A 14,702-nucleotide genomic window follows, 5' to 3' on the forward strand; every position below is an offset into this window, starting at 1 on the left:
CCCAACGCAGTCAATTACAGAGACAAAGCTGTGATTGATTGTGCTGCAGGCGGACAGCACAAAGGCCCTCGGTTCAATAATGACAAATGTTCTCCTCAACAATTCTCACTTGATTTTGTCAGGCAGTCTGTCAGTAACACCGGCTAAGAACACATGTAATCCTTCAAGTCTCAGGCTTATTGATTACAACAGGCAGATACATTTCAACAAGAACCGCAATCAATAACCACAGCTGTGCGCGGACAATATAAAAGTCTTTAATCATAAATAATTAAAACAGATGATCATGGATGAGTTTTACAAAGGCAGTCAAGTTTTTTTTTTTTTTCCTCATGTCAGCATCATTGATAGCGGTGATTTGACTTTTTGGGAAGGAGTTCCTGGACACATGATTAGCAGGTAGTTTGTGTGTGTAAGATGAGGACTATATGTGAGTGAAAGACTGGCAGAACACTTGAGAAAATAGGCTGTAAAATATGACTTTCAGTGATCACCTCAGTCATTACTTCTTCACACAGAGTGGTCAATAGATTAAAGAGACACTGGTGGGTTTTTAATTCCCAGTCCAGGTCTTTTCCAGTGTGTTTGTGGCATGTAAATAATTAAACAATACACAGCTGCTTTGACCTGAAACAGTCAAAAACCTGAAGAACCCTATATTTTCCAAACATTAAAGGAATAATTTGACATTTTTTGGACATTTGCACATATTTGCTTTTGTAATACCATTCTCGTGTCTGTCTAGTAAATATGAATCTACAGCTAGCGAGTCAGCTTTGCTCAGCATAAAGCATACATTGGTTTTTCTACGAATTAAACAAACAATATTTAAGTTGTAACTATGATAAGTGAGGTTTGGAGGTGCTGGTAGGCGGGTTTTGTTTGGACCATTTCTAGCTGTCTCCCCCTGTTTCCGGTCTTTGTGCTAGGCTAATCATTAGCTTCATATTTAGTGCAAAGATGTGAAAGTGGTATCAATCTTCTTTTCAAGCAAATAAATGTATTCTCCAAAATGGTCAAACTACTCCTTTATGACATATGTTCACGTTCAAACGACATGCTGTGCTGCACAGCTTTCTACATCTATCCCACAGTGTGCCACAGCAACATTTTATTGTAGAAGCTTCACTTCAGACTGTGTTATTCATCCACATTCTGCCCCCTTGTCCCTGTTAGACTAATTGAATAGGGCAAAGGCAATGACATTCATCATATACAGGAGGAACAACCATAAAGGGCAAAGAGGGGCTGATAAAAGAGGGAGAGACAGGCGGCACAACACGCTGTCAAAGCCAAAGGCCTCCGGTAGGGCTCACGCAGGGAAACTGAGGCAGCAGCAGGGAGGAAATGTAGACATCCAGGAAAGGGACACCAAAAATATAATGTCTCAGGTGTGTTTCTGATCAAATCTGTCTTGTGGTGCCGTAGGCACACTGCAGCTCCTTTTATTATATGCTGTAAACTACACAGTACACGAAGCAGCTCTTTGTATCTGCGGTATATTCTGCCTCTACCACAGGTGAACAATGTAAACTCAGTGACAGTATGAGCTGACAAATGGCTTGCAATTAAAAGACACTACATGAAATCCCTTGGTACCCACGTGACTGCTAACCGGTGACGAGGCTTGGCAGCTAGTGGGCGTCACTCTGGAGAAAACAGACTCAAACAGTAAAGAATAAGCTTGTGTTCAGGCGTGGTGAAATAAGTCCCTATTCTTATGCGACTGGTCAGTCGAGGCTACATACACACAGGCATATAAAGCGTTTTGTGTGACACGGAAAGAACATCCCTTGAATCTCAAGTGTTTAAAGTTGGCCCATTTCCACCCTCCTCTAGGGTCCTAGTGAGTGGAGGATGTTGTACATTCATTAGAAAAAAGAACTGTCACGAGCCTGGCTGACAAATGACGCTGGCCCCTAATGACCACCCAGCTGTAATGTGTTTTTGTGTCTGGGGACACTGTGGTGTTTGGTGAGATTTTTTTAAAAGGATAAAGCTGGTGGTTTTCCATATTTTTCTGATTGTGAACAAATCCAATGAAAAACAACAATGGGACGACAATCTCTTATTAAGAAATACCTGATATAGCCTGTCCCAGTCAAATGTTGTTTGACTCTATTACAAACACATCAGTGAGCCACAGTGTCATACCGGGTGACAGATTCCTTCATCATGATGAACATAGGCAACGCAAATCTTTTTAGTCGGACACACAAGACACACCATCCTGCTGCTGCAAATACTTACGAGTGCACGAAACATATATTCATCCGCAGCTGAAAATAGTCCCTAACAAATATACTGTTCACACAGTTTGGGTAACATTTGCTACAAACAACAGTGCCCAGCTGTTTTTGGAAATTAATGAGCCTTTTTTTGAAAGTGAAACTTTATATTTGTGATCCTTTTTTTTTTTACGGATTTAGCTCAATTGGCTTCCTGCTACACACATCAGATGGTTGACAAAACATTGTTGAGCTTGAAGGTTCTTTCTTGACCTTTTGAAGGAGCAGTTTGATTCAAAATACATACAGTTTGTGACCACACAAAACACACAAAATGCTATTGCAGTATACGACCAACATTTCATACTTTGCACCATGACAACTGAAAGACTCCAAGTGAAAGGACCTTGTCGGAGAACATTTTGACTGACTAAAACGCCTTTCATGGGATTTGTTGACATTAAGAAAAATCCACAATAGCACCAGCTTTATCCTCCAACAATTACATACAAGAGAACAACATTCACAATTAAGTGAGAAACATGTATAAAATAGATTGTAATAAGGTCAGTGCAGGTGCTGCAAATCAATGCTAAAAAAAACGTCAGAAAAACAAGCGCAAGTAAAACAAAATCACCACTTCTGTCTCTTTTAGTTGTGTCCTTTGTTCACAATCTTTTGCGACTAAAATTGACGTTTTTTTCTTTTCTTTTCTACACATTAGGTGATGTTTATGTTGTGAGATGCGAACAAACTGTGCAGTGACTCTGCTTCTGAGAAAGATTAGAAGAGCTGTGTAAATTACCCAGCAGCACTAGAATCAGAGCTCTTCAGGGGAAAAAACAACATGCTGCAGAGAGAGCATGACTGAAAGAGAGCGAGAGAGAGATCCTCTCAGTATCATGAGTCATATGCTGATGTTACATAATCAGTCTAGGGCGCGAGTTAAGTGACAACACCAGGTACGACCCAGTTGACATTGCCAGGACATTTTGGGACATGGATTGTAGTATTGGAAGTATTTAGACCCATGATTAAATAAGAATCATTTTCAGACTCTTCTGGTTGAAATCGATGCTTATTTCAGTAACGCCAGGATGTTTTGTGGCGAATTAAAAGGAATGTGTTGCCACTTCTCTGTGCAACTCTCTCTGTCTCTCTGCCTGTCTAACTCTGCCACACAATAAATCATTGATGGCATCTTGAAGAAAAAAACTGAGCAGTGATTATTATTGCAGAGGGCTATTGGGAATGTGTGCGAGTCCCAGACAGTTAGTTACTGAGTTGGCTGGGTCCCCTGTCTCCTCCTGAGAAAGAAACGTTCCAGTGCTGCGACCCAGAAGCCAAGACTGCTGTCACAATGCCCGCTGCCGCCGCCCACAGCTGCCAGTCCCAGGGTGGGTGCCTGACCGCTTTGATGTCCATCTTTTTTTGCAGAGTGAAAGGTGATGATGGATGCCGTATGCAGACCACCGCTGTGCGTCCCTGCGTCACTGCGCCACCCATGACTCCATGAGGCAGCGTCCTCAGGAGCCCCGGCAAGTTGTCCACATCCCAGCTCAATGAGTGTGTGAAAGCCTGAGACTTTATTCAGTGTGTGGTGAGCCAGAATCGGAGCACTTTACATGCTCTCTGCTTGAAATGCGAGTGTCTTTGTTTGAATGAATATGCAGGATTCTGTCGTGACAAAGAAAAGTTATTGGCTTTTTATGCGAGTGTTTGTTTGTACAAGAAATACAGAAGAGAAGGGTGAAGAGCTGATCAGTCAGCCTCGTTTCTCTTACCTGTGTCGTGTTCCCTTCAGTAGCTGCTAGTCTGCAGGAGAAATACAGAATCAATGCAGGGTAATTATCTCACAGATTTCCAGCTCTTTTGTTTCTGACTCAATGTCATGACCGTGCTCACAAAACACCCACGCACTCTCTCCGTCAGTTTGAACTGAGACCTCAAATGGAAAAAATAGTTTATAGATGTTGTGACATAAGATACAAAAACAAATCAGTTCATTATAAAAATAAACCTCAACGAACATAAGGTCAAACATGACAAGAGGAAAGCTTGCAGAAAATAAAACATATCAGTTTACCGTAATTTCCTCACACTGCTCACTGTACAAAATGTCAAAGTTTATGTTGCTTTACTATTTCCATAGCTGTGTCAGAAAGGCAGTTACATAAGCAGTGGCCAATTAAGTCAATGCCACTGTGTTAGAGCGAATAATGCTGTTGTTGATCTATCATCAACATAGAGGAAAAAAACACACTTTTATGACCAGTAATATACAATTCAAATAAAATGCATTTTGCACATTCAGCATTTACATTTGGCCCAATCAAACTATACCTTGCAACTACACGAGTACCGTGTGTATTCTACAGCATGTGAGATGTTTTTTAATGTTGTATTTTAAAAGGCCACATGGACGACTTTGCTCTTGAGAGGAACATTCTCTCAAAGTGTCCATCTTCCTTTTTGGACTGTCGTGGAAAATCCATCCCGAGTCCTTCACAAAGAAACCCACAGTCAAGCAGCAAGTCGTCCACAGGCTTGTATAGGCAACTGACAGATACGGGGAAGGTCTAGTTTTTCTTTTCACCTTACAATCCGCTCACACATGGCTAATAAAAAAGCGATTAATAGGCATTAATGTCTACAAATCGTTACATGGAGCCTCTTTAAAGATTTAGTCAAAAATTCACTAGTCCTACCCAACCCTTCTGGTAACAAAGGGAATGCTTCTCGTTAAGATTCAGTAAAAATAAAGGTCAGCTACAATCAAAACTGCTGCAGGCAGGCTGTCGCTTCATGGGGCGGCTGCTCGGCCACTGGGGATTATTTGTCTCACCGCCCTGAGCTGCTTCACTATAAGATGCTCATCAATTTCAGATGTACCATCGTAATATAGCCTGCAGTTCAACACACCGACAACAGCATCCTGAATATTCTATGTGACGTGCAGTACAGCGCTGTAGATGTTTACCTTTCCGTGTGGACTTGGACTGACTAGCAGCCACAGTGCTCAGGTCCGCTGGTAGACCCACATACACACCACCATAGTTCCTGAGAGGAGAGGAAAACAATGTAGAAGACAAAGTAAGGATTCAATTGTATTATTACCAGTTACTTCCAATTACAGGCCAGTTCATACTTTAGCCTGCCCAGTCACCAGGAGAAAATGTTGGCAGTCAACATTTCTGCAAACCGCTGATACGTTCACAATTGTAGTGTCATAAGCTATGTGCTCCATTAACATTTCTACGTGTCATATCATGTTCACATTTCATGATTATGCCCTGACTGTCTTATCAAGATGTGGAGGCGATGGTGGTGGAGTTTGAAACTAGGAGACTGACAAGCCAGTGAGTCAGTTTGATATGGTGTTTCGACATTTGTAAGTGTGACGGCACTGGATATTTTCAAGGAGACTTCGGGACAATTTCCAGCCGTGTTTGAGGTGACAAAGCAGATATTTTAAGCCAAAACATGATGTCTTCTTAACTCCAACCGAGATGTTTTTGTGCCTAATCCCAACCAGAGCATAAACACAGCTTTGTCACATGATAAAACATGTCCTTGTTTTGCAGAATCGTACATTACCAACATTTATACATTCAACATTCATAAGAGTACGATCTTTCTATAATTTCAGTTAGATACTTAGATGTGTCATCTAATGACCACTGACTTTTTGGACTTGTCATGGCAGAAAAATCATGGTTCTATTACGGTAATAGCATGAACAATGAGCCAGCTAAATGGAATTCGGCCATCATTAATTTTATTATTCACAACCAAGCTGCTTTTATTACTGTGACATGTCAAAATTTCTTCCATACAGCAGAAATACCTTCTTTTCTCATCTTCTGCCGCAGGATCTTCTGTCCTGATTAAGAGAAGAAGCACAGGTCAGGTCAGCTCTTAGGAGCACAGAGGACATTAAAAAAACAAACAAACAAACAAACTAATGAGGAGCCGGAGACACTGGACTGTGGAGCTGCAGAGCTTTTGAGTTATGCTGCATTAGCCCTGTAGGGATCATTGCTAATGCACCTTTGGGGGTTCTGAGCAACTAAACCAATTTTTATTTCAGGTCCAGATGATGCTACTGAACAGTGAGCTTCCGCTGCTCCACTTCTCTTATTTCTCATTGTTTGTTCTTTTTGTTTTTTGGGCTGGCAAAAAGCTGTACCACCAGATTCACTGTGTTGCTTTTCCAGCAAACCAGTTTTACTTTTAGGGGTGCATTATTCCATTAATCATGTGGTTCACTAGTAATCTATGTGTGTGTGTGTGTGTGTGTGTGTGTGTGTGTGTGTGTGTGTGTGTGTGTGTGTGTGTGTGTGCATGTGTGTGAATGTGTTATTTTGCTGTGTAGTACAGTCCTAGGAAGCTGTGATTAGCTTTAGTGAGTCAGTAGTGTGCTGCTGTCAGCTCTCACGGGTCCTGTGCTGGCGGCTCAGATGGTTATCAAGGAGCGCACGCACAGACGCACACACATATACAGTATAAGCAGAAAACACACACACACACACACACACACACACACACACACACACACACACATATCCATTGGTTCCAGGAAATGCTTTGCAAATGCTGCCCCTCCCTACGCTTTGATAGACGCTAACTGTAGATGGCAAAGGACAACCTGTCCTCTGTATGACACACAAAAATATCTGAATTTGCAGCGTTCTTGAGCAGCAAGAAACCCATTTTTCATGGCACGACGAAACTTTTTTCTTCTTATCAAAAGAGATTTACAAAAGAGCCAGTGTGGACCTGGTGTCACGGTCAAATATCTATTAATTTTTTTTTATTCTCAATCTTTTTTTTAATAGGGTTGTTGGGTGGCGAAGAAGGAACCAGAAGACCTCACATTGAACTACAATTTCAACAGCATTTATGAAACTTTGGACGACTAGTCCTCATTCTGCCAGCATACCTTATCTTAACCCTCTGTTTCTCTCTCTCCAAATTACATGAGGAGAAGTGAAGAAAAAGAACATTGTTCAATATGACATGCAAATCAAAGGAAAACTGATAACAGTTAATCATTTCATGAAACTTTTCTTCATACTGTGACTGTGAGTTCTTATCAACTTTTCCCCTTCAGTATAAAAAGAAAAAATAACCATATCCAAGCTTAGAAAAGTGATCCATCAAAATCATTAGAAATTTCACCAAAAATAAATTGTTTGCAATAACCAGATCCTAATTCTTCGCTCCTCAGTGCAGTTGGGAATCCTTGAATGACTTGGATGAGACCAAGAGTCACGTGACATAAATTCAGTGAAATTTCGTCTGAACTACCAGCTTTGTTTACACCGAACAGAGAGGGGAGGACAAGAGAGATCACTGAGAGAGATATAACATGAAAACAAGAGCATGTGGTACCTGCCCAACCCCTTTTTCCCAGTAGTTGTGACACTTGTGGGTAGATGAATGAGGTTTGTATAGATGAAATAGACTCCATACTTTATTTTCAGGTAGTGTAAAATAACTTTTTATATAAGATCTGTGTCTATGGCCGTGCTGTTTCCATAGTAATGGAGGACTTATGTATATTACTTATATATTACCGTAAAAAACAAGCTCACAGTGAGAAAGGATGTGGCAGGAAGTGCCTGGGGTTCAGAGGGCTGACACTTTGAGTTACACTTGCTTTAATGTGCTTTACTGTGAAATGCTTTAAGATCAATGATACACATTTACATTTGTGTGGCGTCAATGCAGGTCAACATGGAAATAAATACTTTGCCACAACACAGACGTACTGTATCCATGAATATTTCATGGGTAGATGGTGTAAAAAGCTCCTTTGTTAAGGTGATCGTGTGATCTGAATGTATGAAGCCTGGAGGCCACAGATGACGAGCTTCATAAATACTTTAGATAGTAATAAAGTGACTGATGTACTTACACATCTTTGGAGACTTCTGCTGGCCCTGAAAACAGATGAAAAGACAAGATTTAATTCATCTCGTGAAGACTGAATCCCAGTGGGTTTACAATACACGCACCATACATCAGGTTTTTTCAAAGGGCCGTCTTTTAACAGTCATGGGATGTGAATACAAAGACAACTAACAACCACCACTATGCCATAAAACACACTTATGCACATTTTATCTAACAGCTCCCTGCTCACTTTTTCAGAACATGTCACAGAAATCAATTGATTTCATGGCTGGAACTTAATATGATGCTAGTAACACTCCTTTAATTGTTCAGAGAGACTACAAGTGAAGTTGTGGACCTTCAGCTGGCAGCATGAGAGCACCTGAGAGATCTCATGGACCTCCTTTTGTAATCAGGACATTCAGGATGTGTCAAATAACACATTTAATTTGTTTTCCTAAACTATATCTATATATTATGTGATTGTGGAGTTTCAGAGATCAAAAACGCCCAGAGAGCTGTGAAAAACATACATCTGGGAGGGGCTGTGGAGAGAGGCCTGATGGGAGGAGGTGGGATTTTTCCCTGTTGGTTTCTTTCAGTGTTTAGCTTTCCGTTTCTGGTTCCTCCAATCTTACCACCCCCAACTTTAAACAAAATGTTTTTGTTGACTAAACCTAACCACAAACAGGTGTCAGGATGCAAACCCAAGCCTCATGTCAAGATTCAGCACTTCATGGCCCCCTCCACCATAGTCCACCAGTCTAATAACATAGTACTGGAAAAACTTGAAATGATGTAAAGATTATGTATGATATGATGTAAATTGTGAAATACAGTGCATTACAGTTTAAACTATCCATCAGTCTGATAATGAAGTTGTACCAGTGCAAAGTCGCACGTCTTTAGGTAAAAGATTGACCTGTTTTTACTATTGTATTACATATATACCCTGTTTATGGAATAAAACAATTGGAAATGAAAGAGTTTGTTTGTTTTTTCATCTTTTTGTGCAGATTAAGCAAAAATGTCTTGAATGCAATGTAGTTGTGCCTCAAAATGATTGCCAAAGGCATATCTATTGTTTTCTTCAGAAATAGCAGATTCATTATTCATATTCTCAGTTTATTTTAACGCAAATATTATTTAGATTTCTTTATTATTTGAGATGTATGAAAGCGTTTATAGCCTAAGTTTGCAGAGCCTGTGCAAATAGCACAAAACACAAACAATGACACAAAAAAATTACCTTTTAAATTTTGGATACACAATTTCTACTCTAGTGTAAAATGTTCAGAGTAATGCCGCTTTTATTCAAGTCGATTTGAGCGCTTGAGTTTGAAGTATATCCCCAGTAATGGTTTTCACTATAGGCTATTTAAACTCTCTAAACAATTGGCTTCTTTACATGTTGTAAACTGACATACAGCGTAAATGCTTCAATGCTAAATGACACCCGTTGTGCTCATCCCTGAGACAACAGCTCATTCTTTGCTGAACCACAGGCAGTCCACAGATCTTGATTTGAATTGAAATGAGATCATAATACATTCAGTAGGAGGATAATCTAACTTCCTGCTTGAACGTACAGTATCATATTGACAGGGGTGGAACAACAGCCTCAATTCAATTGTTTTTCATTCCATAGAAATGTGTCTTGGAAGAATAAGATGTGATAGAGGAAAACTGGAGAATCTACACTATGCAGGAATGATGTGAATTTCATCCTTGTAAAAGGAATCAGGGGCTGCTTTTCACGGTAAATGTCTGAGTCTACTGACATGACACAGGCGCCTATTCAGTAGCCTGACAAAAGCTCATTCATATCCAAGGATGGACATCTGGATGCAAAAAATTAGGGGATGAGCAATGTGATATAGAATGGACTGAGGCGCTCATTTGAGTTGGTTAGACCACAGCTTGACATTCACACACTCTTGTATGACTTACGCCATGACTTTGGTTGTGGTTATGATTTTAATGACCATCTGGAAAAAGACATAAAAAACTAAAAAAGGTCAAAGGAAACGCATTTCTTTCACCACCCAATTTAGCATATATTTAACACACGCCACAAACACATGATAAAGTAGTTATATGCAGATTTAATGGTGAAAAGTTGATTTTTGAGTCTCATACCCAACTTGCCAATACTGACACATCCCAAAGTGTCAGTATTTGACGAGATGGAAATGAGACTCCAAAATCCACTTTTCTTACAAATAGCACCTTTAAAGACAATTTTTATTCTTTATTAATGTTTAGAATTTGTCAAAAAGTCTACTATTGAGAGACATATTTTATATTATACTATGTTTTCACCTTCCTTTTGTTATTTGGTTGGTTTGTCAGCGGGATTATACAAAAACCACTGAATGGATTTGCACAAATTTTGGATGGAGGATGGTTTCTGCTCAGTGACTTCTGGTGCGGATCAGAATAAAGGGGCTCATCCAGGAATTTTTTTTCTCACTTTCTGTAACATGCAAGATAGGGCATTTTTCAACATTGCATGGGTCTTGATGAAAAAATCATGCTTATTTAGGTGGCTGATATCTATGAGTGAGTGCAATTTGACGCATTTCCCTGATCTGGTGATCTTAAATTATTGGTAAAGAGTTATGGGTGGGTAGATTTTTAGAGAGATACGGGGCTATCAAGTTTGATATCGGATTAGGCAATCAAGGGGGGACTGTTGGGCCATGGTGGAGGTATGCGCTCTACTGAGTGTCATTCTAGTTACAAAAGTTTTTTACTGGATTGTTTTCTATTCTCTGTTTAAACACCAGCCTCCAATAGTGGGTGCCCTCTGAAGGGTTTATAATCAATGACAAATACATTTCTAAACACTTTTATCTGCTTACAACTGAATTATAGTGCGTAATAAACAGCTGGTTAAATGTTTATATAGTGCTTAACAGGCGGGATACAAATATTGCAACAAGAGGTGCTGCTAACTAAATTCTACAGAAAAGAAAACTGTGCGAACACCTTAACCCCCATCTTTAGCATTTATAAACAGTAGATAAACACATAATAAAAGGTTTATTGCCTTTAATGTAGTTGCGCGGATAGAAAGATATTTCTTGTTTATTAATGTGCAGCATTTGTAAACAATGACACAGAGTATTTCATAACATTATCATATAATTATAACATTTTTTTCCAACACTTTAGATAAGGGAACACATATTAAAGCTGTAAGCATTGTTTTCTCATTTAAATAAGTATTAAATATCTCAATATTCCCACAGTAATCACTGTTATAGAGTGTTTGGTCAGTGACCCATAACTCTCCTCCCTTTTCTCATGCAGTAAAAGAGAAAATACATTTTCTGGCATCCCTGCCCACTATATCCAATCAGGACAGAGAACTCCGCTCGGGCAATGCACAGGGGGCAGGATCCTCCTGTTTACTGGCAATGGCGAAGCAGGGAAAGATACCAATTTCAGTGCTCCCAGTTATGGCTTGTCCTGCCAAACACGCCAAGTGATGAAAACGCCTGAAGAATAGAAATGGGCAAAGAGAGCTGCCTCGAAAAACAAGAGAAAGGAAGGAGTCACGCAAGTGTGGTGACATAGAGAGTAGGGAGGAGATTGCTAACTGCAAAAAGGACAGGAAGTTAGCTAAAACGACGACAACGCTTATAGCTGATTTAACCACTGAATAGTAGCATGCATATTAGTATCATACTTGCTCTTTATTAGGCTTGATAGAGCGCTTGTTTTATTATTCTGCATGAACAACTTCCTTAAGATCAATAAGCAATAATAAGAAGGTTGTTGAGGGAACACTTAAGTTTATATGTACTTGCAACAACATTATAGTGTGTTTTAAATCATTCTTTAAATGTCTATAAGCTGCTTATGAATGCAAAACAGGTAGGGTAAAAATATTGTTACATTAAAATAATGAGTGGGAGCAGGAGCTGCTTCTATCTTAAGAAAATAATACTGACTCTGGTCAGGTGTCAGCTGGCATTATCTAATAAGAGCAGCCACTACTAGTCCACATTTGTCAAAGTGACAGGATGTCACACGTCCTTGACATTGTGCTGATGAACGCTGACCTCTAAGGAGGACAAGCAAAATGGATAAGACCTGCTGCGCAGCAATGAACACAGCTGCTGCCCATAATCACAACAAACTCAGACACCGATTCGGATGTTTGTTTGCAGACAGTAGATCAAATTTAATGCAAAAGATAACACTAGGTCCCCAGTAGCTGTCTGTGGCTCTGTTAACATGCCTGCCGAGCGCTGATTAGGCACCTGCAAGCACACACACACACACACACACACACACACACACACACACACACTCACACATTTACACAAGCACAAACCATACTGCTTTAATGGGCACTGGTGGTGAGGTAATCCTGCAGATACTTCAAACTAATTATTACCTAAATTTGACTGTGGTGTCCAGAGATTTGCTCCGTTTCATTTTAAACAACTGAGAGAGTTGTGTTATTTGAGGAAAAGCCTCAAGAAAGAAGGATTTCTGTACGAGACGTTGTTTTTTCTTTCAAAAGGTGTTTATGAATGAAACCTTGCCATTGATGAAGTATTTCAAAGCTGCCTGCTTACAAGCACAACTAGCGTCAGTCAAGTGGGTAGACGAGCGGGTAAATGTCAATGAAACTGCTTGTCTTTCATCCACAAAAACCATGGAAACCAGCGCAAACACACCGAGAGGAAGGAAAAAAAACACAAGTGACCTGTGGAAGACCTGCTTCTGTCTCCATGCAGACGTTAACACTGTAATTACAGTATTGGTGTCATTGTCATGATCATTATCAAAGCAGTACATCCCTGAGGCTACTTCTCTGGTGTCTTATACCAGAATGTGGGAGACCCAACATCCATAGGAGACCACTACATGTACACACACACACACACACACACACACACACACACACACACATGCACACACAGAGCGGGAGCCAGAAAACCGCAAACTGATCAACATATGGGGGGGAAATGAATTATTGCAGACATTTTGAGACACTAACATACATGACGATATACAGCTGTCCTTTTATTTATGAATGAAATCAACACACACACATAATACACACCCACACATATACACACACACACACATCTGAGGACGAACACTGAATGCAAGGGTAACCCTGCCACACTTCATTTACATTCAAAACACCCTCTCCCCTTGGTGCCGATACAGTGACAACTCTCGCTCACGCTCGCTCACACACTCAACTGTTATCACACACACATGCACGCACATTTTCCCTAAAAACACTCACCCCCTCCTGAGGTGCTGGTGGCTGAGGAATTGCCACAACCCATTTTGCATCGATGCTGCCACCGTCCAAGCAGAGCTGGAGACGCTTAAGAAGAAGGAGAAGGAGAAGAAGAAGGAGGAGGAGGGGGAGGAGGAAGAGGAAGAGGAGAAGGAAAGGGGGGAGACCCCAAACACATTGGGAGAGAGGGAGAAAGTCAGGTAGAGTGAAGGTCAAAGACACGTCTCCCACTGTAACACCGGGATCTCCTTCGGTCGTGCCCCTCTCTCGTCAGTCTCGCTCCTCTCTGCAACGCGATGGAGAGCTGAGAGCAAAGTGAAAGCATGGAGAGAGAGGCTTTTATACACACACACTCACACACACACCAGGAGAGAGAGGGGAGAGAGATGCTATGCCCTCACATGATTTGCTCTTTTCCTCCACCCTGACATGGTTTCCCGGGTAACCAGGGGAAAGGAGGCGGAGGGTGGGGTGAGACTCAACCAATGGCGAGCTTCCTTTTTATATAAAGGTGGGGAAAAAAATGAAATCCATTTAAGGGACATCAATATATCAGTGAGAGTGTGTGTGTTTGTGACATCCTGTGAAATCCTCATATTGTCTTAAAGTGCTGAAACACAGAGGATCGTCATTCACACACACACACACACACACACACACACACACACAAAACCTTGAATGGTCTTTTCATGAAACCACAAAGGTCACACACAGGTCAGTTTACAGCCCCCAATAAATCTTAATACAATCAGGTTTTCTCTTCTTCAGTCACGCTGTTGTATGCCCTGACGAGAGCAGTCATGTGAGTGGAGTTTAGGTGGCAGGATGCATTACATTAGCACTCCCCCGCCAGAGAAAATTACTCTAACATTCAGTCAGTGGTGTTATCGTACGATGTTAAGATGTCTGTCAGGTTGAGACACTGTGTTTTTTGTGCTAGACAAGATATTTCTGGTTCCCACAGGTGCCCGTTAAATGTCACGATTCAAAGAAGCTGTAAATGAAATCATGTACTGTCACTAAGTCTTTGAATGACTCATATTCAGGATGAGCACATGATTATTAGACCGTTTGATCCACAGTGAAGGAATAGTTTGACGTTTCTGGGAAATACACTTACACAGAAATGCAACATAAAGAAATATTCAGTTTGAACTCATCTGTGGTTTTGCAGAAAAACGTACTTAGCTAACATTTATTATGGTGATTGGGTCAGTTAAAAAGATAACATCATCACAGTCTACAGCTCATCTAAAGCTCACTTAGTTTAAAAATCACAATGCGCCATTTTACCTCACAAACAC

General features: G+C 40.6%; 1 protein-coding gene across 2 annotated transcripts; it reads right to left on the minus strand.

The window, feature by feature from the left end:
* Positions 1–241: 241 nt before the first annotated feature.
* On the minus strand, positions 242–13,853 carry c25h12orf75 (chromosome 25 C12orf75 homolog). 2 transcript variants are annotated; one of them, XM_084365024.1, is made up of 7 exons: positions 13,800–13,853; positions 13,402–13,702; positions 8,149–8,173; positions 6,076–6,111; positions 5,209–5,288; positions 4,013–4,043; positions 242–3,905 (listed from the first exon to the last, which is right to left on the minus strand). In XM_084365024.1, the coding sequence occupies exons 2-6, from the start codon at positions 13,442–13,444 to the stop codon at positions 4,039–4,041; spliced, it is 189 nt and encodes a 62-aa protein (XP_084221150.1). In that variant the 5' UTR covers positions 13,445–13,702; positions 13,800–13,853; the 3' UTR covers positions 242–3,905; positions 4,013–4,038. The 2 variants fall into 2 exon arrangements, with proteins under 2 accessions (XP_084221150.1, XP_084221149.1); XM_084365023.1 differs by lacking the exon at positions 13,800–13,853 and having other exon boundaries at positions 13,402–13,736.
* Positions 13,854–14,702: the final 849 nt, after the last annotated feature.

Source organism: Pagrus pagrus, assembly GCF_965226575.1.
Source record: "Pagrus pagrus genome assembly, chromosome: 10".
In the NCBI taxonomy this organism is placed as follows: Eukaryota; Metazoa; Chordata; class Actinopteri; order Spariformes; family Sparidae; genus Pagrus; species Pagrus pagrus.